The following is a 25829-nucleotide window of genomic DNA, read 5'->3' as shown; positions in this document are numbered from 1 at the left end:
TGAATTAGTCCCCTTGAAGACTCTTGAGCCCTGTATAAACATTTTGTATGCATTTAAAAAACGATCATGTAAACATTCACCAAGATACCTTCTTCTTCCCTCCCCTTTCACAACTGGTCCAGACAAGTGCTAGGATCATAGTGCATTGAGAAATCTAAAAGCTAAACAAAAACAATTTGGTAATACAGCACAGATTTATTTGACTAGGTCAATCATACAAATAATTGCATGACTGATCCAAACTAATTGATACCATTACACTAAATATAAGCTTTATTTTTTTTTTTTTTAATTTTTATATTTTTTCTTGTGTTTTTTTAAAATTAAATTACTTTTGACATCTCTAGACATTACCTAAGTTAATTAATTAATTTCTCACATTACTAGAAATTATGTAATTTAAATATATATATATATCATGGGCGTAGCCAGGATTATTTTTCGGTGGGACTCCCCTCCATTGACACCGAGGGGTCTGGTCCCCCAGCTCGGGGCAGAGCCCTGCCGCCAAGCACTATTTCTGGTATTGAAAGCCAACAAAGTGCATATTCTGAGGTATCTACACTGGATTTTCCTGCTATTAAAAATTCTTATTTACCTAGACCCCCCCCCTCTCCCGCGCCTTTCGGCGCATTTGCCGTAAAGCTGCTTCCACAAAAATCTGTCACTGGTAATGCCTGAAGCCACCTGCTCTGAGGACCTCCATGAATGTGTGGCGCCAAGTTGTACTAGGATGTCATCGCAACTCTTATTATGCGTAATTCATTTTGTCGGCGCATTGAGCGGCAAGCTGTCTCCACAAAGATCTGTCATTGGCAATGTCTGAAGCCTCCTCCCACATGGTGTCCATCGCTCTGAGGTCCTCCATGAAGGTGTGGCGCCAAGTAATACGAGGACTGTTTGCGCTTTCCTCGTATTGGCCTCAATGTCATCGCAAATCTTGGTATGCGTAATTCATTTTGTCGTAGAACATGTCCCGCAATACTCATGCGACGCTCTGTCACAATCTTAATAAAGGGGTCGACTCCAAGTTCGGCAAAGGATTTCCTTGATTTAGACCCGATCTCTATAACTGAACCCTAAAATCTGTCTTAGCCATCTTTGTTGTGCCACATTTATTGGTTTTCAATTTCGGCAGATGACTATTTACTGCACTTTATTAATGAAGCCCCGCCACTGGTAGAAATGTGTAAACTCTCTTGAATACGCTCTTGGAATTAGGTGACTGTAGTTTGCTTTAGATTTTTATCGAAAGGGAAGTTTTATCGTCAAAATCATCTGTTGGGGGTTTTAAACTAAAAAGCTACGGTCATGGTAACTGTAGTTTGCTTAAGAATAATATATGAAGATTGAGGTTTTCCACCTCAAAATGCTCTGTAAGGGGATTATAAACTCAAAACCATCTGGAGGGGTTTTAAACTTAAAAAAAAGTCATCTGTTGGAGAGGGGTTTAAACTCAAAACCCCCAATTGGCTTGGCTACGCACAAATAATTTTTGTGTGTAATTTGCTTTTTTATTAATTGAAGATGTATTTTTTAGCTTTAAACCCCTCTGAAGGTGGGTTTAAACTTAAAACCCCTTTTGGCAACGCTCATAGCATTTTAGAGTGTGTAATTTGCTTTTTTTTAATACTGAAAAGGTATTTTTTAGCTTCAAACTCCACTGGAGGGGAGTTTAAACTCAAAACCCCCTTGACTTCACTCATAGACTTTTTAGTGTATAGTTTGTTTTGTTTTTAATGTTAAAGAGGTATTTTTTACCTTCAAACCCCGCTGAAGGGGGGTCTAAACTCAAAACTGAGTCAAAATCCATTTAGCTACGCTCATAGAATTTTTAGTGTGTAATTTGCTTTTTTTTATATTGAATCGTAAATTTTGGAGGGGGGGGGGGTTTAAGATCAAATTGTTCCTTAACACTGCTCTTGGAATTTGGGGATTGTCGTTTGCATAATTTTTTGTTTTGTTTTATAGAAGAAGGGGATTTAACTGCAAAAACCCCTGGTAGGGGGTTTAAACTCAAAACACCCTGGTAGGAGGTTTTAAAGTCAAAACCCCCTGGTAGGGGGTTTAAACTCAAAAACCCCTGGAAGCTGGTTTAAACTCCAACCCCCTGATACTGGGTTTTAAAGTCAAACCCCCCTGGTAGGGGGTTTTAAACTCAAAACCCCCTGTTAGGAGTTTTAAACTCAAAAACTCTTGGCTGTGCTGTGGCAAGTGATGGTTTAGTATTAAAATCTCGCCTAAAATAAACAAAAAACAAAGCAAAAAATCAGTCACTAAATTCCGATCCCCCCCCCCATGCGGAAGTCATTTCATTTCGGGGTTAAACCCCAAACCCTCACCTCCCTGGCTACGCCCATGATACATACATATATATATATACATAGTGCTTTTTTTTTTGTAAAAAAATATAGGTGCCGGTAATCAGTGATTGATTGCCTAACTTTTAACTACTAATAAATTAAGAATAAACGTTAAAATACAAGAAAAGTCATAACTTTTTCTTAATTCATTGAAAAAGGTACCGGAACGTCGTACTGCTGCGTACCATCACAAAAAAAAAAAAGTCATATATATAAATACTAGACATATGTTACCCGCGACCCGCGGGTCTTTATTTGCGCATTACTGTCGATATAGTCATTGAGAGTGTTTTGTAAACAATTAAACGAAATAATAATGTAATAAGTAAAGCGAATGTGTCAATGTAAAAATAGTGTGAATGAAGCTATCAAATCAAAATAGCTAACAGGCTTAAATCCATTTTTTTTTTCAAATTAAAACATTTGCTTGTAGGCCTACATATATTGATTAAAATTTCAGATGAATAGACTTCATTTTGTATGTTCATGTGTTGAAGTATAAAGTAGATCTTGAGGTAGACATAGATCTAAATCTACACTAATCTAGAGTTAAAAACGTGAACTTTTTTTCATGAATGAATATAGGCCTATCTTAACATGGCTACGCAACTTTAGCGAACAGCGAACGAATGTATTAAAAATGCTTTAGAAAAACAAATTTGAATGTTAATTTGATAAAAATATGAAATGAATGGACAATAATTAGTATGTTTATGTGTTAAAGCAGAAAACTATCTTTGCGAAAAGAAGTTTTATCATCTTAGAGTTCAATAAGAGTTTTAGACCTAGGCCTAGGAAATAGACTCAGTAGAGAGATGTGTTAATGTGTAACCATTAGGTAATGTCTAATGAAAGAATGTTCGCCAGGAAATCTGTAGTCACAGATATCAGGAACTAATTTATGTAAAAATGCTTTTGAATAATCTAGTGGATTGGATTTAGATGTATGTTAAAGTTAGCTAATGATCCTTTCACGTTATTTCTCTTTCGCTACGAAAATAAAATTAGTTTTTGCGAAAATGGGTTTACCCGAAGTCGATACATTCTTATCTATTAAAAACGAAAAGAGCGATAGCTTTGTTAAATGAATGGGATTATAAAGTGAACAATTAAACGAAATAATTTTTAGTACGCGATTCATGAATGAATATAGATCTAGGCCTATCTCACCTCGGCTTCGCAGCTTTCGTGAACGAATGTAGATTTAGAAAACCAAATTTGAATGTTTATTTGATCAAAATATGAAATGAATGGACTTTAATTAATATGTTTATGTGCTAAAGTATAAAACTATCTGTGTGAAGAGAAGTTTTATCATCTTAGAGTTGAATTAGAGTTTTAGATCTAGGGATGGGATTATAAAGTAAACAATTAAACGAATTAATATTTAGTACGCGATTCATTACGGTATTGTCTAATGAATTAATGTTCGTCAGGAAATTTGTAGTCACAGATATAAGGAACTAATTTATGTAAAAAATGCTTTTGAAACACAAAATTGAAGGTTAATTTTATTATATAATGAAATCAATGAATCTTCTTTTGTATTTTCATGTGTCTAAGTAAAAAACTATCTGCGCAAAGTGTATTTCTTAAAATTAGATCTAGGTCTAAATCCTTTCTATCTTTTCTCATGTCAACATTGTAGACATGGCCTAGATCCATGAAATACTATAGCTGTAATAGAGTCGGACAACTTTATTTTTTTTGAGGGTCTTAAGTTTGTTTTAGGGCTACAATACATACACTACGGTCTAAGTTGGTACCCAAGGAACATTCCTGCCTAGTTTTATCAAGATTGGTCAAGCGGTTTTGATGTCTATAAGTAACATACATCCATACATACATACATACATACATACCCCTCACATTCTACTTTATAATATAGATGGCTACTTCTCTATTAATTACGCAAACTAATTGTACCAAATAGCAAATATTAAAGAAGAAATATTGCCTAAGTGTTTTTGGGGACACACACGACAATTCATTCACTGAAATTTCGTTTACCGACAAATCGTTCACGACTTTTCGTTCACCCGACAATTCCTTCACCAGACAATTCGTTTACCCAACAATTCGTACACACAACTATTCGTTCACCCGACAATTCGTTTGCATAACAATTCGTTCACACGACTATTTGTTCACCCGGCTATTTGTTCACACGGCTATTCGTTCACCCGACATATCGCTCACCGACAACTTGTTTGCCGACAGTTGTTTCACGACTAATTGTTCACTGACAAATCGTTCACTGGATAGTAACATATTGTTAATCTATGTATATAATTCTCTTCTTCCCTCAGGAGTTTGGACGAGAAGAAGTAAAGGAAAGATCACTCTCTTATTTCTGCTGATAGTCACCCCACGAAGAACAAGTGGGTATTCACGTGTCGATACGGATGGCTGCCGCGCTGAACTGTCAAACCCTACCCGCTCCCATCCCCCTTCGTCCTGAGGGAGGTTTGGACTAGGAAGTAAACTATCGTCAACTCTGAAGGAACATCCGAAACATGTAAAACATTTTACAAGCAAATATTTTACAAACACCAAATAACAGCGCCGCACTTAACAATTGTGACCAAGAAGTCATGGAAAGAGAACAAGTAATCTACTATGTATATTTATAGACAGGGCCGGTCTTAGTCCAATGCAACCTATGTGGACGCAGTGGGTCCCGCACTTTCATAGGCCACGCTTGTGTAAATTATTAAATTAAACCATTATAACTTATATATATATATATATTATAACAGGCTTTCTCTGGCCTCCTTATTTTCCAGGGCCTCTTGGAAATCTCCTGAAAACTCATAAAAATCTACTGAAAAACAGACAAAATTTCCAATAAATAAAAACGGCATTGTGAGCTTTCATTTAATAATAATTTATTGCTAAGACGAATATATTTTCAAATACAAAATTCTAAGACTAGGCCCCTCGAAATTTGATTCGCATAGGGCCCCACAATTGTAATGACCGGCCCTGTTTACAGGTCATTAAGTAGCAGGGCCGGACTTAACCATTGTGGGGCCCTATGCGAAACGGATTTCGCGGAGCCAAGTTTGGGTAGGGAAGCGGACAATAAGTGAAATTTATATTAGAAAATAAATTCGACTATGCATTTTATTCATTCTTTACTATGTACAGAATTACTTTACGAGCCTTGCGTGTAACAAAGTCATACAGTATATCATAATAATTCTGTTTCCTACATAGATCACGCTCAATAGCATGAATAACCAAATGTTTCAACCTATCTTTAAGAATTGTTGACCTCAAGTAATTCTTCATTGGTTTGAGGCGCGAGAAGCTTCTTTCATCAGATTACACAAGTACACTTATGCATAATGCCTTTTTTATTTATCGCGCGTTGGATTGGTGTTTTCCACATTGAGTGACACCCGAAAATGACAATTTTTGTGTATATATTTCCGTATATTTTAAGTACTTTTACGTAATTTTGTAATTTCGGGAGATTTCCAGGAGCTCCTGGTAAATCGACAAAGGGCGCGGGAAATCTGTTTTAAGTTATAATATAGCTTAATTTAATAATTTATACACCTAGAATTAGAACGGGTCCTATGAAAGTGCGGGTCCTATGAAAGTGCGGGGCCCAATGCGGTCGCATAGGTTGCAGTTGCCTAAGGCTGGCCCTGCAAAATAGCGGCGTATGAGGAAGACAGAATTTACCGTGGCTACGCAGCCCAGCTGTGACCTACATATTTTGCCACTAATAACCATTGTCTGCCGTGATCGATTAATATTTTTGTAAATTGGATAAGTCTAGTATTATACATTCTCGTTGAGTGTTGAATTTGTCTACATTGAAACTTTTGTAGACAATTATTTCCAAAAAAAAAACAACAAATTTTGATTGATTGATTTTGTTGAGTATTTGTTAATGAGGATAGTATGTGAAATTATACTAAAAATTTTACTTTAAAAAATTAGATCTTACAAGCTAGCTGAAAAATTTAAATGGGCCCTCACTTAACTATAGGCAACATTTTTACTTTCATCATGTAGGCCTTCTTTTACACTTCTGTCCGTCATGTAGTCTTGTTCTCCCCCACCCACATTTGCATATTGTCTTATTAGCGGTCCAGTTTCCATCATGCCGTCATGGTCAACACTCTTAAGGGTCTTCCTTTACCTCAACCTCCACCCTTTGTTTATCTACCCAATTAGCTGGATACTCTAGACCAGTGAACACCTTTTTGAGTGCTAGACCGAATGGGGGCTCTAGAAGTAGGGGCCTACTACAACTTTATTCAACAAGGAACTATGACTTATAAAAGGAGAAATGGTTCATGGACAAGTCATTGTTTTGTTAAATTCATCTACGCGTTTGCAAAACATTGATTAATTTTGTTGTTGTTGTTATCTTTGATTATTTTAAAAATATTTTTATTTATTTATATTTGTTTATTTATTTATTTAAATATTTTTTTACCTAAACATGCCTATTGGACATTTTCACCCTAAAATAAACAATGGCAAAAGAATTTAAAAAAAAATACAATTAACAAAGAAACTAGGATTGAATTTGTTTCGTTTAGAAAGAATAGCTACAAAAGTTTAATGTAAATAAATTAACCACACGGACCGATCGTTGCATTAGTTGGGCTTCCAGATTCTTTGGGGGAATCGGTCCAAACAGGGTTCGAAGACAATTCGTTCCTACTTAACACTATTTTGATGTGGAGTTAAATCTTATATCAATTGAGTGTATTCTATTCTGAATGTGTAGAAATGAAAGAGATGAATTCATTGAATTCCAAATGTGTAAAAGTTAACATTTAGTTGGTGTACAGTGTACATGGTTTGGATTGTCTTTCACAATTGACGATTATTGCGTCCTAACCCAAACCTCCCGTAGGACAGCGGTGGGTGGGGACAGGCAGGTATGGAACCATGGAAACAAGATTCCAGAGTGAATACCACACGACTAGACAGACATCAAGAAGGTAGAGCTCTTCATCGAATGGCCGCCACAATATCACTTCAATTGATATCATGAGCGACTATTTGCACTTAAATGCCACCGTCACTTCTCCTCAGATTACGTCACAGAACTAGCCAGAAATTTAAGCATCATGTCTGACGTTCCTCCACAACAGCCCCCTCCAGCCTATGCCCCTCCTCCACCTCAATATCCAGTTTATCCCCCAGGTAAGTCGAATCCTAATTTTTTTTTTAATTTGAAGTGAATTTAACCTCAAACAATCCAGAGTGTCAGCAAAACTTAACCACATCCAGCAATGTTTTATTTTCTTTATCTAAACCCACAACACCAGCCTCAAAACTTAGCCACATCCAGGAATGTTTTATTTTCTTTATCTAGACCCACAACACCAGCCTCAAAACTTAGCCACATCAAGGAAAGTTTTATTTTCTTTATCTAGACCCACAACACCAGCCTCAAAACTTAGCCACATCAAGGAATGTTTTATTTTCTTTATCTAGACCCACAACACCAGCCTCAAAACTTAGCCACATCAAGGAATGTTTTATTTTCTTTATCTAGACCCACAACACCAGCCTCAAAACTTAGCCACATCAAGGAATGTTTTATTTTCTTTATCTAGACCCACAGCCGCAGCCTGAAAACTTAGCCACATACAGGCATATTTCTTTTTCTTTTTTATCTAGACCCCTCACCTCAGCGCCAAAACGTATCGATGACGACACTCATGCATACTTGTTTCATTTTCTGTTTTATCTAGGCTATTACCCACCACCCCAGCCTCAAATAATAATGATGCCACAACAACAACAGCAGCAGCAACAGCAGCAGGTAAGCGTTAGATTTCAGTATAACGTTAAGTATTGTTATGATTAGGACTCAAGTATAGCTTACAACAACAACGCAAAGAAAATAACAAAAGATAATTGCAAAAATAATAAACCAGATATGGGCAGAAATATTTGAACTGCTCCCCATAAACAAAAAAGATTGATCCAAAACCTTATGATGTCTACCAAAACTTGGGATTTCGGGGTTGCATACTGCACAGTGACTGCATTGTAGAGCTGAAATAGGAACCGATCAGTCATTATAGAACTTTTATTTACAAATAGGTGTCAGATGTTCTTTCAAAACTAAAGATTAGTACATCCTTGGTAGCGGCTCCAACTCTGTAGACTTCAAGACCTTTTCTTCAAATCCACAAAATGATTACCTTTAAGGTCGTTGGAACCCTCTCTGTACTTTTGCCTTTGTTTTTTAATTGCAAATATCATTTCAAAGAAAAGCTAGGTAGGAGTGCCCTGCCCCAGATACAGAAGTATCTCAAAGATTCTAGCATAAATTAACAACACCAAAAACTAAAAATCAACCCAAAAGATTGTAAATGTAAACAGTAGATAATAGCAACTACAAGATTGTTGCCAGACGATAACAGTTCCAATACAAAAAAAATATGAACACTATTATATATATATATATCAACCAAGTAAATCAAGTAAATGAATGAAAAATATTGTATCTGTCTTCAGAGCGTCAATGTCACAGTGAATTCAGGCAATGACGTTGTAGTTGTGTAAGTCATCTATCTATCTATCTATCTATCTATCTATCTATCTATCTATCTATCTATCTATCTATCTATCTATCTATCTATCTATCTATCTATCTATCTATCTATCTATCTATCTATCTATCTATCTTCTATCTATCCATCTATCTATCTATCTATCTATCTATCTATCTATCTATCTATCTATCTATCTATCTATCTATCTATCTATCCATCTATCTATCTATCTATCTATCTATCTATCTTCTATCTATCCATCTATCTATCTATCTATCTATCTATCTATCTATCTATCTATCTATCTATCTACCTATCTATCTATCTATCTATCTATCTATCTTCTATCTATCCATCTATCTATCTATCTATCTATCTATCTATCTATCTATCTATCTATCTATCTATCTATCTATCCATCTATCTATCTATCTATCTATCTATCTATCTATCTATCTATCTATCTATCCATCTATCTATCTATCTATCTATCTATCTATCTATCTATCTATCTATCTATCTATCTATCTATCTATCCATCTATCTATCTATCTATCTATCTATCTATCTATCTATCTATCTATCTATCTATCTATCTATCTATCTATCCATCTATCTATCTATCTATGTATCTATCTTCTATCAATCTATCTATCTATCTATCTATCTATCTATCTATCTATCTATCTATCTATCTATCTATCTATCTATCTATCTATCTTCTATCTATCTATCTATCTATCTATCCATCTATCTATCTATCTATCTATCTATCTATCTATCTATCTATCCATCTATCCATCTATCTATGTATCTATCTTCTATCTATCTATCTATCTATCTATCTATCTATCTATCTATCTATCTATCTATCTATCTATCTATCTATCTATCTATCCATCCATCTATCTATCCATCTATCTATCTATCTATCTATCTATCTATCTATCTATCTATCTATGTATCTATCTTCTATCTATCTATCTATCTATCTATCTATCTATCTATCTATCTATCTATCTATCTATCTATCTATCTATCTATCTATCTATCTATGTATCTATCTTCTATCTATCTATCTATCTATCTATCTATCTATCTATCTATTTATCTATCTATCTATCTATCTATCTATCTATCTATCTATCTATCTATCTATCTATCTATCTATCTATCTATCTATCTATCTATCTATCTTCTATCTATCTATCTATCCATCTATCTATCTATCTATGTATCTATCTTCTATCTATCTATCTATCTATCTATCTATCTATCTATCTATCTATCTATCTATCTATCTATCTATCTATCTATCTATCTATCTATCCATCTATCTATCTATCTATCTATCTATCTTCTATCTATCTATCTATCTATCTATCTATCTATCTATCTATCTATCTATCTGTCTATCTATCTATCAAATCTATAAAGATTATCGTACTTTTATACGTTACATTATGTAGACATATTATACTGTTCAGTAGTGATGCAATCTAATAGTATTAGTAGTACTGCTATAAAACTTGTAGTTGAAGTACCGCCAACAGTAGGCGCAGATGTAATGTGGAGATATTTCCTGTAATGATAACATAATGGTCTACGTACCGCCTATACCTTAGTTGTAGACTCTAGTGGTATCACTATTACTTATAGAGAAGTATTGACACGTTGTAATAGTGTACTAATACTACTAAGTGACCATTTAAAAAAAAATATTGTATTGTATAAGTCTAATAATATTTTGTTTCTTGAACGCCACAGCAAACGAGGTGTCAACCATTGTCTCCATTGTATAATAACTATCTTCTTCTGGCCGTGGATATTTGTCTGGATTGCACTGGTAGGTTCAACTCATTGTCTTCTTGAGATAGTTTGATCAGTCCAAAGAGTAAAAGATCGGACCCATTGACCACTAGGCTCTGAACCTAATATTTAATTAAGTCAAAAAACAAAAACTAAAAAAAAAAGTAAGCATTGTAAGCACTTTGAGCTATTTCTACTTGAACTAAACAAGAAATACATTATAAGGAAAACGATTGAACACATATATTAACGTACATTCTTTCTATCAGTGGCGTAGCTAGAGTATATGATGCCTGGTGCGGTACCTCATCTTGATGCCCCCCCCCAAAAAAAAAACACAAAAAAAAACAACTAAGTAATTAATAACATTGGAAAACCATACTTCTTTGTTCAAAATAATATGCATTCATTAATCAAATATTGTTAATTCAAATCACTTTTACATAAACATACTACAAATGAATTTTACGCGCTTTCTTGCTGGCAAAAGTATCAATAATTTTATCGAAATCAATTTTTTCCACCAGCTCTTGTTCAATGAACAAAATGGCCAAATTAGTGAGTCGTAAATTTGTCATCGTTGATCGCAAGTAATTTTTAATCAGTTTAAGTTTGGAAAAACTTCTCTCGCATGTTGCGACGCTTACCGCTATAGTAAAAAATATGCGAATCATGATGACGATATTCGGGACTAAATCATCTAGCTGATATTTTTTTTATAAAATTCAAGAGCTCAACAGGTCCTTGTTTTGGAAGTTCGGAGACTTCTGATGAAACTATGACAAACCGTTGAAGCCTATTTCGCTCCAGCAATGTCGCTAGGAGTACTATCGAGATTGATTTCGACCTGAGGATTTAATAGCTGGGAAGGCGGCTAAAATTCATATTTATCATGAAGTTGCTCGAATCGGGTGATTATTTCTTGAAAATCCTGTCCAAGGTAGAATAAATTTCCCTTCGTAGCTCTTCTTTTGAGGTTCTGTACTGATTCTCAGATCTGAGCACACGCTTTCGGCAAAGGTAATGCTGGCTTCAGCGATGTCCTCTCGATTACTGCTTAAAAATGTCTCTAATGTTTTTAGTTTGAGTGAGCAGTCTCGTATAGACAATCCTTGTTTTTGAAGGTAGACTTGCGCATCATTAATTTCAGTTAATACAGGAGCCCAAAATCCAAGATAGGTGAGAAAATTAAAAGACTGAATAGCAACCAATAATCCACCTGCTTCAGATCTAGTCGATGAATGTTCATCTCTGCTAGTTCATGTCTCCAGAGTTTCTATAATTTTAGAAAATTTATCCCTTACCATCTTGAAGGCTTCTCCTCTGGCGCTCCAGCGGGTCTCGACTAAACGTTTAAGGCTAGTTCCGGTTATTTTGATGAGGATATCACAGCGGTGTGTTGAAGTTGAGAAAAAGGAGTGTGAACGGTCCAGTGTACCAAAAAAATGTTACCGAATTGACTTCAGCTTCAGCAGCTCGAATTTCTGCTAAATTAAGAGAAAGATTTGAGCAGGCATTGAGTAGTGACTTCTATAATACGTTTTTGGACACCGTAGTTTTGACCTTTCATGACCGCAGCATTATCATAGCCTTGACCCCTGCAGTCCATTATGTCTAAGCCATCCGAACGCAGTTTCTCTAGAATCATCTCAGCGATTCCAGCAGCATGCATGTCCTTTGTGTCGATGAAGTCAACAAAAGACTCACGAACCTGCACCCCGTCATTATCCATGACAACGCACCGTAAAATTTGGGAAGTTTGATCCAGCTTTGAGATGTCAGGTGTACTGTCAAAAATAATAGAGAAATATTTGGCTTGTTTTACTTGCTGTATGATTTGTTTTTTTTTATCGTGATCCCCCAATATTGTAATAAATTCATGTTGTATTTGTGGAGACATGTATGTATTCGGTCTGGAACAAAGCTTAGTTCGAAGCACATGCGCCCTCAAGAGTGGATCGTACTTTGTAGTAATTTTACTAACTCTTCAGGTTTTCGTCTCTTGTATAATCAATTCTTGGGCCTTGTTGTCAATATTGTTCGCTACTCTCAGGCGAACTTCAAGTTCCCTCCATGCAAGCGATGACTGAATGTGAGCTCTGCTGGTCTCATGTTTTTCTGTTTTAGGGGATAACCTCCACCACTCATTAAATCCATGTTTGGATTTAAATGAAGATTTGGTACTTGATCTTGTTGAGAAGAGTATGCAGAGGAAGCAAAATAAGGATTCTTTTTTTTTTGGCGAATAACACATCCACTTTCTAAGAACTTTCTCGCCGTTTGACATTTGCCGGAAAAACCAAGCCTTTGAAAGCTTTCTAGCCTTTTCTTTTGCTGATTCTTGATGTCTATACGCCTCTCTGAATTGACTGTCCATTCGCTGAACTGTTTCAGATCCTTGAGTGACAAAGTGTATGCGAATATTATCTGTGATGACATCAGGCCAATCTCCAATGTCGTTCAGTCTAGAGTTCATTATCCTGCTTTATGTATTGTTTACACTGTTTGATGGTTCAGCTTCTTCAGTATGAATTTTTGAGGAGTGTACTAAAGACATGCTTGTGTGCTGTCCTTTAGTCTCTAGAATCTGCGGTATTGACGTATTTTCTTCTTTTTCCTCATTCAGGATGTCGGCCTCATCATTTTTTTCTGGATTCAATGATAACCGTCTCATCTTGCTTTGTTGCTTTTAATTGTTCAGTTAATTCATACCCAATAACAGCTCGCCTATAGTCGGTGGACTCTGGCAATGATGCAACTTGAAATTGTCTTGATGCTTCTTTAGACTTAAGAAATTTAAGAAACGCACCTCTCTGCGGTCAAAGAAACTGCTTTATGCGGATGACATTGTCCTCTGGTCAACCGGGAAGAAAGCCGACCAAATACATGCGGCATTACAAGCAGACCTCCAAACCATCTCCTCGTATTGCGACAAATGACAGATTCAGATAAACGTTGCCGAAACGACCTGGTCCCAGTTCAGCCTAGGTATCGACATTCTTAAGGCTTCTTAAACTCGGTGGGCTGCGACTCCAACGTGAAAACACGCCAAATATCTAGGGGTAACTCTGGTTAGAAAGTTGTCAATGTTCTAGCGCGTCCAGGAAGTTGAAAGAAAAGCCTCGGAGAAGTTAGCGTTACTAAGAAAGCTGGCCAGCACAAAGTGGGGTGCCAAAGCTTACATGCTACGCACATTTTACTTAGGGGCAGTCAGATCACAAATTGAGTACATCTATACAGTTCAGGTATATGCCAGTAAAACTGCCCTCGAATCACTCGACCGAGTACAATCACAGGCACTAAAGTTCATTTGTGGCACCTTTCGAACAAGCCCAACAAACGCTGATGAAATCTTAACAAACATGGCCCCTTTACATTTAAGGAGGGAGAGGGCGGTACTTACGGCCTACGAGCGCTACAAAAGGGGCTTAGTGTTTGAATCTCATCTCGAGTAGAGTTGCGTTTGCTTAGTGTTCAAATCTCATCTCGAGTCGAGTTGCGTTTGCTTTGTGTTTGAATCTCATCTCGAGTACAGTTATGTATGCTTAATGTTTGAATCTCATTTCGAGTAGGGTTATGTATGCTTAGTGTTTGAATCTCATTTCGAGTAGAATTATGTATGCTTAGTGTTTGAATCTCATTTCGAGTAGAGTTGCGTTTGCTTAGTGTTCGAATCTCATTTCGAGTAGAGTTGCATTTGCTTAGTGTTCGAATCTCATTTCGAGTAGAGTTGCGTTTGCTTAGTGTTTGAATCTCATCTCGATTAGAATTGCGTTTGCATAGTGTTTGAATCTCATTTCGAGTAGAGTTCAGTGTGCTTAGTGTTTGAATCTCATTTCGAGTAGATTTATGTATGCTTTGTGTTTGAATCTCATTTCGAGTAGAGTTATGTATGCTTAGTGTTTGAATCTCATTTCGAGTAGAGTTATGTATGCTTAGTGTTCGAATCTCATCTCGAGTAGAGTTATGTATGCTTAGTGTTTGAATCTCATTTCGAGTAGGGTTATGTGTGCTTAGTGTTTGAATCTCATTTCGAGTAGAGTTATGTATGCTTCGTGTTTGAATCTCATTTCGAGTAGAATTATGTATGCTTAGTTTTGAATCTCATTTCGAGTAGAGTTATGTATGCTTAGTGTTTGAATCTCATTAATCATTTTTTTAATTTATAGGATATGATATTTATATGATATGAGAGTAAAAGAGAGGGAGATAAAGAGAAAGATAGAGAGAAAAAAAAAGAAAGAGATAGAGAGCCCTTGTCAAACATTTTTATTAATTAAACACTTGTTTCTATTTGCAGTGTATATGTGATGGCTTCTAGCTGAAGAGTTGCTCTAGACAACCCACAGACCTTATGAATCAATGAACAGAGACAACGGACCAACTTTGACATTTGACCTGATTTATTTGTTTACATTCGTGCCTTACCCATTTGTCTTTTCTTTCCTCCCTTCTAATTCGTTACCACACAATGCACAATCAAGAGTTAAGAGAACAGACTAAGCTATGGCTAACAGAGACTTTATATACAAACATAGCACTTTCTACCTATATGAATGATTCTTGTTAGCATCTGCAGTGTATTCTAATTTTAAAAAAAATCAGCGCACGGCAGAACTCAAATTTAGAACTTTCACAATGTTGATCACTTCACTTTTTTCAATGATAAAAGTTAGATAACCCTATTAATATTTATCAAATATTGTGATTAGAACTAAATAACTACCAGCATTACCCACCGGCTGTGGCGTTGATTCGTTCACAGGCTATATATATATATTAGGGATGATTCTGGTAGTAGCTCCGGCTCTGGCCGAATATCCGGCCATTTTTCATATCCATCCATATTCGGCTCCAAATGTATAGCCATTATTTCTATTAAAAGCTCAATGTCATGGTCCACTTTGTATTGTTGTTAACGCTATTGCTCTCCCTTTCATTATTCTACCACTCTATGGCCAAACTTTGATACAGATGGGAAAACTCTCTTAACTCACAAATCTCCAGGCTTTAGAGGAAGGATACAGTCCGTTTGCTCTGTTTCTTACAGAATTACATTTCTATGTTCATCTAAATCATCTGTGATATAAAACTGTGCATTTTATAATACAATTTTAATGTATATTTATTATTATTACTGTTTGAAATTCCGTCCCAAAAAAAAAAAGGAATGTAAATTCTATAAGTTAATTATTATTTTGATATTGTAATTTTGTAATCGCTGATTACATTCACATTATTTTTTTTTTTCACTTTGTTATGACCCATTCTGTTAACACATACTTTTGGTTTTATCATTATTATTTATTATTATTATGCTGGAAACGAATGAATATTCATTCTCTGACTTCTGCCAGGGTCGAGTTTTGTTACAGAGAAACAAAATTCATCGTAATCCCTTTATCAGTGTCCAATAAGTAATTTTCTGGTGATGTTGCAGGTCTGCAGCAGTACCGCCCTCTGACAGGGAGCATCTTCTTATGAATGTTAAGGGCCTTAAAGGTTTCTGTGAGGTCAGTTGTCTTTATCCCTTTGGTTCCCATATTGTTTTTCCATTTCAGTTTTTCTTAGAGTATGAGACAGTGTTACGGCGATGTCAATAATGGTAGCGTTTTTTATTTGACCAATAAACCCTAGATCAGGGGCGATTACCGTTTTGTCAGTCGAAATAGGCTTATCCCAGTCTTATTATTATTGCTATGTTTTAAAATTATTTTCTACAAATTTTTTATTAGATTTCATGGACTGTTGAGACTGAATTTCAAATGAAACAATACCCCAATATAAACCCAGATTACCCATTATAATAGACTGAATGGCTCCAACCAGCACTATGTGAGGATATATTATATTCAAATATTAAGAACACAGTTTATGGATTTATTTCCATATCAAAGATTCTTGGCAATCAATTTCTTTTTGTCAAAATATGTATCTTTTGTTAGAAATAGTTCCGCATTGCCTTTTTTTTAAAAAGCACTACGTTAAGTTTTATCTTGTTGGTAATTTGCTCTAATAGTATCGATAAATTCTAGCAGTATACTGTAAATTATAGCGAATGACTTGTAATTCTTACTGTAAACATTAAGGTAGGGGAAGTAATCCAACATAACAGAGCAATATACTAGTCAAAACATTTGTAATCAAACTTCAAAAACCCACATCAAAATCAAGGCAATACGCATCAACGCTTGAGATTTCCTAAAATCAGAGATGCATCGAACGGAACGTGGTTTAATAAATATTCTTACTGTCATCCCATCACACAAGAACTGTCTTCCAACATAGAGTGATGCAAGTGAACACATCTAGTTGGACAAAACATCGGAACACAAGCATTGGAAAAGAAGGAAACTTTGTCTAAGGAACAGTGATTCAATGAACTAGAAAGTAAATAAACTTAATTGATTTCTATCTAGAGACACAGTCTTCTCAGCGTAACAATTATTCTTGTAGAGTCCACAGTGAAAGAGGATGCAAACCAAAGTACTGTAGAGCTGATCGTTTCTAGTGACACTTTTACAATTCTATTCTAATTTTTTTCAGCAGTTAATCGTTTGACATTTTATTCTATTTCAACATTTATTCATGCTAGATAATTATCAGTAAAGGTAAATATCTCAATTACTGCCTCATCCTTTGACACTGTTCAATACATGATAGACCTAGAGATATGTGATATGTCTCTACATACCAAACATTGACACACCAGAGCTGATGAAATCACTCTCTAAAATAAATAGTGTTGTAGTTTTGTTTAAGTCTTTTAGAGGAAGACTCTATTTTTCTACTTAGTTTTGTTTAGAATTATAATTTGCATCTGCCAAATGTTATCAAATTTGCTGTGATATTTATGTGATAGTTGTGCTCACTTTTAAAAATAAAATTCCGTCCACAAATTTCTCTTTGATCATTATTTGTAACGAACTTTGTGAAAACTTTAAATAATTTTTCGTTATAATATTAGATTATAATAGTGATTTTTTTCTATGTATGAACATTATTAATGTATTGAGCATCATCCTTCCAGTTAGTGTCTCGTTATCTTACAAAATGTACACTTAACTTTTACCTCCACATTTGGTTTATCCCATTGACTATATATATACAGGACTGCCAACTGTGAGCACCACACCTAGACTATATATATATATATATATATATATATATATATATATATACAGGACTGCCAACTGTGCGCACCACACCTAGAATATATATATATATATATATATATATATATATATATATATATATATATATATATATATATATATATATATATATATATACAGGACTGCCAACTGTGAGCACCACACCTAGACTATATATATATATATATATAAATATATATATATATATACAGGACTGCCAACTGTGCGCACCACACCTAGACTATATATATATATATATATATATATATTGTGTTATAAACCTGGTGGTGGCACAAATGGGGGTAGTGGTGTGTGTGTAGTCAGCCGACTCAAATCGCCCCAGGCCAGCGCTAGACGAGCGGTCAACCGTGACGAGTTACGACTGTCAGCCGAGACGAGTGTCAACACGGCGGTTCGGGAAGGATCGACGGCGGTCCGGGAAGGATCGACGTCGTGAACAGAGCTCAGGAGCGTCACGAGAGTTGTAGTCATCTGACCACCTAGAAACGTCGAGGGGCGTTCTGTCCGGTTCTAGAAGGCCAGTAGGGACCCTATATAAAGAGCGGAGTGTCGCAGTCAAGACGGTCGAGAAAAGGGGCTCAATACAGCGAGGTTCACGGCAGGGGTTCAGAGCCCGGTTCACTACAGTCCGGTCGACTACAGCACAGTTCAGCGGTGTGGTTCTGTACAGAGCATTACGACTGTTCAGTGCGGAGTACTGTCAAGTACAGTTGAGACGACTGGCGTCTTGATCTTGGTCTGCGATCGAGTCCGACACAACGAGCCTAGTGTGTGAAGTCAGTCCTGATCTGTTGAACCCAGTGCAAGCCCGGAACGAGACGGAGAGGCCAGTGCAAGAGTTGATACGGCGGAACGGTGTTTGTCGGAGAGATATTTGTACAGTGTACGTGTTGCCAATTGTACAGTATTGGCTGTTATTTATTCGACTATTAAAGTGTTACGTTACTTTGGAGCCCTGAGTTGTCAAGTTCTTTAAGTTGGTGGTGTATGGTGCAGTTTGCAGAGAGCCTGGATAGTGAGATTCGTAACAATATATATATATATATATATATATATATATATATATATATATATATATATATATATATATATATATATATATATATATATATATATATACAGGACTGCCAATTGTGCGCACCTAGACTATATATATACAGGACTGCCAACTGTGCGCACCACACCTAGACTATATATATATATATATATATATATATATATAAATATATATATATATATATATATATATATATATGCCAACTGTGCGCACCACACCTAGACTATATATATATATATATATATAATATATGCCAACTGTGCTCACCACACCTATATTTTTCAATTAAAAAGTCCCGTTCACCGAGGCGTATCTCAGGGGTTTACTTCTTAGCTTGACTTGACTTGGCTTGACTTGACTTGGCTCGGCTCCTTAGGGGTTTACACAATTACTCAATTCCAATTAATTAATACTTGCTACACGAATACTTGTTACACAAATAAGAACAATCAATACTTAATATACTTCAACTCTAACTCCAGCTTTCAATGAATACCAAAAACTCTTTAATATCAAATAAAGCACTTAATTATATTACTGTCAAAAAATAATACAAACACCAGTCCATCAACTCTAATGAAACATATGTACATAACACCAATCCAGGAAGCAACGTCCAACCTTCCTGGACCGGGAGCAAGACCTCACTAACTTAACACACTCTCTCTTGCATTCACAACACGTGCAAGACTGTTCACATTCACAACCTGGGACTACATAAACAAGGGGATATAACTATCATACCAAAATATCAAACTAGCATTCACTCTCGCCATACCCCCCCCCTGACAACGTCCTTGCTTGCAGGGTAGAGTGACCTCCGGTGAATGTGTTAACATTTTTACTATAGCGTATAGACTATATAAAGAAACCATCACTAAAGTTTTTAATCACCACTTTTACACCAAATGATGAATGGAAACTCAATTGTCATCGAAGATTTTTCATAGGTAAGTGTGCACAAATCAATTTAAGACTTACATCTATAAATGTAAAGCTTTAGAACTTATTCTGTTAGCCGATATAGACTAATCAGCCAAGCTTGTAGTTCGTGTATCGTCTTATTTAAGACATTGATTAAATCTAGAGACATTTAGCCTATATGCCTATAATAGGCCTAGTTGAAATTTCGTTTATAAGTTTAAAAATAGTCCTATATTAGGCCTATGTGTAATTTAAAAGTAATAAGTCTATATGTAGGCCTAAAGTTGTTTTTAAGTTGAAATGTTATTTATTTATATGTCTCTCTCTCACTCTCTGTATACCGGCAGAGGTTATTTCTACGTAGCCTATGTATGTCTCCCTCAGTCTCAAAAGACAATGGATGCGTTCAGATGAATGACTGGTGTTGGTTTATTCTGTGACGTTTCATGCCCTTTTTTCTGTCTTGGTGAGACTTTTGTAAGACTGAACTATTTACCTGTAGCTGACAAAGCATTTAGTAGCCTTTGTAATCCTTATTACACACGGGCAGTGAGTGCCGCATCGTCGGCGAACATCAGCTCCTTATTCAGGATGCGTTGTCTCTTCGATTTGGTCAAGCCAGTTTAAAAAGCCTTCCATCCGATCTTCTGTGGATTCATACTTCATCTTACAGGATTGTAAAGGCGCTGTCGAGTACAAACTAAAAGAAGATGCTGAATAGTGTTGGGGCCGAAACACATCCTTCTTTTACCCCGCTCTTGATGAGAGTCATAGAGGATGAATTGTCAAACTGCATAGTTCCTATCTTGTGAAGCTGACACTAGTTTCAATAGCTTATTTAGACAGCTAATATTCTCTGCTTAAGTGTAAGCACATTGCTAAATGAAGTTCCTATTTCTATTACTTTCTATTCAAGTCACTTAAGAGAAATTTTATTTAGAAATGAATTTTTTTAATGCGTGTTTCTTTTTTTTTCCAAAGGAGCATACTTCTTCGAAGAAACTAAAGAAATATGTAGCTAAATATTGTTGGAAGTGAATACATAGAAATGGACATGAATATCTAACATTTGAAGAGTTGTAGGCGCCTATATGTGAACAAATATGTGTATATGCAACCCATTTATTACTCAATCCATATTTTTATGAAACCAGTTACAGTTACAATGAAAGGATGAAATTTTGGATAATATTCTAATTGTGTTTTATGAAATGTAAGGATCAATAAAGCAGTCTTATCTTATCTTATCTTATCAGAAATTTAAATGGTCATCTTTAGTAGCCTATTTAATGTTTCATTTAAAAAAAAGGATAATTATATAAGTACATACTTAATTTACAAACATATGAAAGCTATACAAACATTGGTGGTTATTTTTTTAGAAGTACTTATGATGAAGCATGTAAGTGAATAGCACAATATTTATTTTAGCTTTGTCAAAATACACTTTTATTTTACTACTTTGAAAAATAATACACAACTTTGTTTTTTTTTTTATATAGAAAATACATTTTTTCTATTATTTAGTAGAACATCATAAAAGTATAAAAGATTTGATAAATTTAACAAATTGTTTTTTGAGCATACCTGTATAATTAATATTTGTTTATCTTTGCTACATTGACATAGCTAGTAGAGGTAATCTGAGATCTATAATACAGGACTGTTTCTTTAGCTTGACTGAGCAATGCAATAAGTTTTCAGTCATATGTTATTTAAAGCAAGTAAGTAAGTTATTTAAAGCAGACAGTATAGTTTTTAAAAGCTTGATACAGATTACATTTAAATTTGTAAAAAAAAAAATAATGCTAAATAATTGAGAATCTAACAAGTTTTCCAAGTTGTGTAACTATATTTAATATAATTAAAAATAATTTTCAAATAACTTCGCGCAAACTATTAATATTAGATATAGCTATAATGCTTAAGTTCTCACAAATTGTAGTTTCAGTATCATCATAGCTAGGACTACATAATATTCATGAGCTTCAAGCTAACAGCAAGATACTGGTAGATATTATGAAGCACTAACATTCTCCTTCAGCTCAGAGCATCACAGGCACTGGACAAATTCTAGTACTGTTGGTGGAATAGAAACAACATAAATTAAATTCATAACAAGTCACCAATTCAATGTTAGTTACATATATTACCAAACTTCCATATATTTAAATACATTATGGATAAAATCAATTTTGAAAACATCTAAAAAAACAACAGTTAATTTAAAAAGTATATTAGGACAAAAGTTTTACATAATAAATGCTATGAGAATTTATTAAAAATAGAAAAATAGATGAAAAAAATAAATAAGAAATAAGAATTTGTATAATAATAGCAATATCTTGTGTGCTATTGTACAAATGTTTTGCTATAATCATGTATTGTTTGTTGTAATCCACAATTGTACAACAATTTCCTCACAGATAATATAGAATATTATTATTATTATATATGATTTTTGGCATTTAATCAGTCGTATTATGAACACTCTTTGATACTATTGAAGTTTTAAAAACTTGAAAAGCAGTGATGAGATTTTGGTAACAGATTATAAAAGAACGATAGGACATTTTCTGCACAAAACATGCTGAGGTAACCCAAATAAAAAAAAAAGTCAATTTATATTTATAAAATTGAACACTGCTGTATTTGTAAACCACTGAGTGAGACTTTTTTTTCTTATATGCTCTTCAGTTATGCATTAATCTGACTAAGATTAAAAGTAATACATTTTAAACTGCCCTACTTACTGGAAGTTTTAGAGGGGGAGTGTCTGATGTAACAAGTGACTTTTGTGGTATTCATTCTGTTGATAAACTCTTAGGGATAAGAAGGCATCACTTCCTCTTCAAATCCATATCTTCTGAAAAAAGAAAAAAAAAACAAATTGCATTTAATGTGAGCAATAATAAAATTGTTATTATAAAAATTTCTAAAAATGTATGTTGACTTAGTTCAATGAATCATGTACATACATTAATACATTATGATGTAAGGCAAATTAGAAAAAAGCTGACTCAGGGAAACATAAATAAAGTAAACTTTCCAAATACGAAATGTTTGTGCTACTTATATTTCTAAAGTCAATCCATAGAGTCATGCATTTCGCTATTATTTTCGCTCATCCAGACCCCTAGCTGTCAAGGCCTCAACATGGCTGGGTTTTTTTTACAAAGGTTGAGAAACACTTCTTTTTTCTTAAATTCTAATATATATATATATAATTAAAATTAATAATTTATACACCTTGAATTAGAGCAGGTCCTATGAAAGTGCGGATCTTTTGAAAGTGGGGGCCCACTGCGGCCGCATATGTTGCAATGGTCTAAGACCGGCTATTTTAATAAGGGAGTTAATACAAGACATTTTAGATTTTTTAGTGTTTGCTAACGATAGTTTTTCTTTGAAAGAAAACTCTAAAAAAGCAATTATATTCAATTGAATGACTTAGTGAAAGATGTAAAAAAAAATAACATAAAAAATTTAATTAAAAAGAAACGCTTGATGACGCTAATAATAATGTACAGTTAATTTACTTTCATGAAATCCAACCCTCACCTCAATATTAATTAACCTTTCAGTAGGCCTATGTTTTGAACTTTGCAGTATTGATGCAGTTTGTGACTCTATTTGTGAACTTTACACCTTAGTATTTTTATCTACAAAATGTCACGAATGGTATTGGAGGAATATAGCGTGGTATGTTTTCGCTGGTAATCGCACCAACGAAAACATTACTGTTTCTTGGAACTTTTGATCTTCCATAGAAAGGATCCCATTATCAAGGACATCGGTCGTGTCTACAACCAAAAAAAAGACAACAGTCAACCCAGTGATCGTCAAGTTTGCATATTTTATGAACGTTGCTAACCTTAATTGAAAACTATGAATTTGTAATTGATAAACTCCAGTGGGTATATTACAATGAACAGTGTAAATGATCATGAACTAGACCTATATTCATTTTCTCACTAACCTTGACTGCTCGACAGTATTCTATGGTCTGGACATGGATGCGTTCACCTGTCTGTCTTGTGTGTCAGTGAAGGGGAAAGTATAATCTGAAGAAATCAAATAAAAAAAAAATACAAGCGAAAAAAAAAGTGTACAAAAACAATTATGTTTTTTATATGTATAGTTTATCGATGTGTTAGCAGGTCAGGAGGCACTAGACCTTTTTCTGCTAAACAGATTTTTTTTTTTTACCCGGTAGGTTGGTGGTAACTCTACCATGTGGGTCCGATCTGTGCACTCCGGTCTGCGACCAAAGGGCGGCCTTCGCCTGGGCGATCAGACCGCACAATTAAACTAAACTAGCTAACTAAAAATAAAATAAACTGAACTAAATTTATAAAATAAACTATATACACTTTATTTACATTGACACAAAAACAGTAATAAAACAAATATACCCACTACAAAACAATAAACCACTCAAATAACCTAAATTACTCCAACACTAAACAGTAAGCTACTAGCGGCAGAAAAGCAGATGACAGGCAGAACAGGAATTATAGCCTGCAATTACAAAAATAAACAAACATAAAAAATATATAAAATAATCATTATAATATTAATGGAAATACTTTTAGAAACATAAGATAATAAAACATTGCATAGAACAGCAACAAGGAGATCATTAGAGATGGCTCGGGGGGGGGGGGGAGGGGTTGTGACGCTATCCAGATTAATGGACCTTCCGGTTCCATCATAGACAATGGCTAACTAATTAGCCTGTGATGCACGGCACTAATCCGTTTACATCTAAACTTAATAAAACACATCTGAAAACAATAAATCTTAATTAGAAATAACTAAAGTAAAACAAACAATTCCTCAACTTACAGGCAGTCCACACAGAACAACACTAAATACAAACTTTCTAAATCACTGCTTGGTCACACAGACCAGCTAATCAAGCACTGACCAGCGGTCAACACCGGAAAAAGGGACAAGACACTACATCATCCATTCTATTTATAGAGCCAGGTCATGACTCGTACAAACTAACTTCTAAAGTAAAAGAGCTGGCGGGAGACAGGCATGCACTCAGCACTAGCCTATAAAAGTAATTAAAATAAAATATACAAAATAGATAAAAATAACTCAAACAGCGCCAGCTCACAGATGCTTTCGTATTCTGTACACCAAGGTAGCCATGACAATGCTAATTATATATAATTCTCTTCTTTGCTCAAGAGTTTGGACGAGAAGAAGAAGTAAAGGAAAGATCACTCTTTTATTTCTGCAGATAGAGTTATCCCATGAACTTTACGAGCTTTGGGTGTAGCGAAGTCATTCAGTATATCATAAAAATTCTATTTCTAACATAGATCACGCTCAATAACAAGAATTAACAAATGTTTCAATCTACCAACGAGAAATGTTGAACTAAAGTAATCCTTCATTAGTTTGAGGCGCGAGAAGCTTCTTTCACCAGAATCCAAAATTACGGATATTTCCACTATTTCGACTATTATCTCTATAATATATAAGTTATTTGCATTATTTGATATCAAACAAAATAATGAATTATGGCTTTTATATAGCGCTACTTTCATGCTTATAGCATGCTCAGAGCGCTGTGGTCCAATCTCATTTGTGGACCAGTTGGAGGAGGGGAGGAGGGGGGTATCTGGTAGAAGGTTTTCCGTGCTACTTCCGGGCCCTCAGTAAACTCTGCTCGAGTCGGGTGTCGAACCTCGAGCCCACATCAAAGGTAGCCAAGCCAAATAAAGTTCAAGGGTACTTATCCTCTCGACCACGCTTCCCACTAATTGACTAATTGGTTAATTCTTAATTGGTTCATGTTTCAGTACATACAATAAATACGTGTTTAAGGTTTCATCTTGACCCAATGGGTATTGGAGAAATAATATAAAAATTTAAGGGGACAAACCATAAATATTGGCGAAATATGTGAATACTGAAGGATTAATTTCCCTTGTTGGTTAAAAAT

At 34.9% G+C, this 25829-nt stretch overlaps 1 protein-coding gene and 2 long non-coding RNA genes across 5 annotated transcripts in view; 2 read left to right on the top strand and 1 right to left on the bottom strand.

Annotated features, from left to right (window-relative positions):
- LOC106058481 (nuclear receptor coactivator 6-like) overlaps nucleotides 1-17610 on the top strand; it is a 19935-nt gene extending 2325 nt beyond the window's left edge. For 2 of the 3 annotated variants that reach the window (XM_056035156.1, XM_056035157.1), the window contains 5 exons: nucleotides 7428-7538; nucleotides 8093-8163; nucleotides 8865-8908; nucleotides 10670-10748; nucleotides 15012-17610. In XM_056035156.1, the coding sequence (XP_055891131.1) occupies nucleotides 7463-7538; nucleotides 8093-8163; nucleotides 8865-8908; nucleotides 10670-10748; nucleotides 15012-15032 (291 nt within the window). In that variant the 5' untranslated portion in view covers nucleotides 7428-7462 and the 3' untranslated portion in view covers nucleotides 15033-17610. Of the gene's footprint in view, nucleotides 1-7257; nucleotides 7334-7427; nucleotides 7539-8092; nucleotides 8164-8864; nucleotides 8909-10669; nucleotides 10749-15011 lie in introns of those variants that run through there. The other variant, XM_056035155.1, reaches the window with a different exon arrangement.
- Nucleotides 17611-19199: 1589 nt separating this feature from the next.
- On the top strand, nucleotides 19200-21109 carry LOC129927175 (uncharacterized). The gene is made up of 2 exons (XR_008778775.1): nucleotides 19200-19893; nucleotides 20849-21109. It is a non-coding gene; the product is annotated as an uncharacterized LOC129927175 (long non-coding RNA).
- A 347-nt stretch (nucleotides 21110-21456) lies between these two features.
- LOC129927176 (uncharacterized) lies at nucleotides 21457-24967 on the bottom strand. The gene is made up of 5 exons (XR_008778776.1): nucleotides 24716-24967; nucleotides 24314-24388; nucleotides 23847-23931; nucleotides 22621-22733; nucleotides 21457-21946 (listed from the first exon to the last, which is right to left on the bottom strand). It is a non-coding gene; the product is annotated as an uncharacterized LOC129927176 (long non-coding RNA).
- Between the last annotated feature and the right edge of the window lie 862 nt (nucleotides 24968-25829).

This window comes from Biomphalaria glabrata, chromosome 7 (assembly GCF_947242115.1).
Source record: "Biomphalaria glabrata chromosome 7, xgBioGlab47.1, whole genome shotgun sequence".
In the NCBI taxonomy this organism is placed as follows: domain Eukaryota; kingdom Metazoa; phylum Mollusca; class Gastropoda; family Planorbidae; genus Biomphalaria; species Biomphalaria glabrata.
The sequence above is the reverse complement of the archived record's forward strand: the minus strand, read 5'-3'. Positions and strand labels throughout refer to the sequence as shown.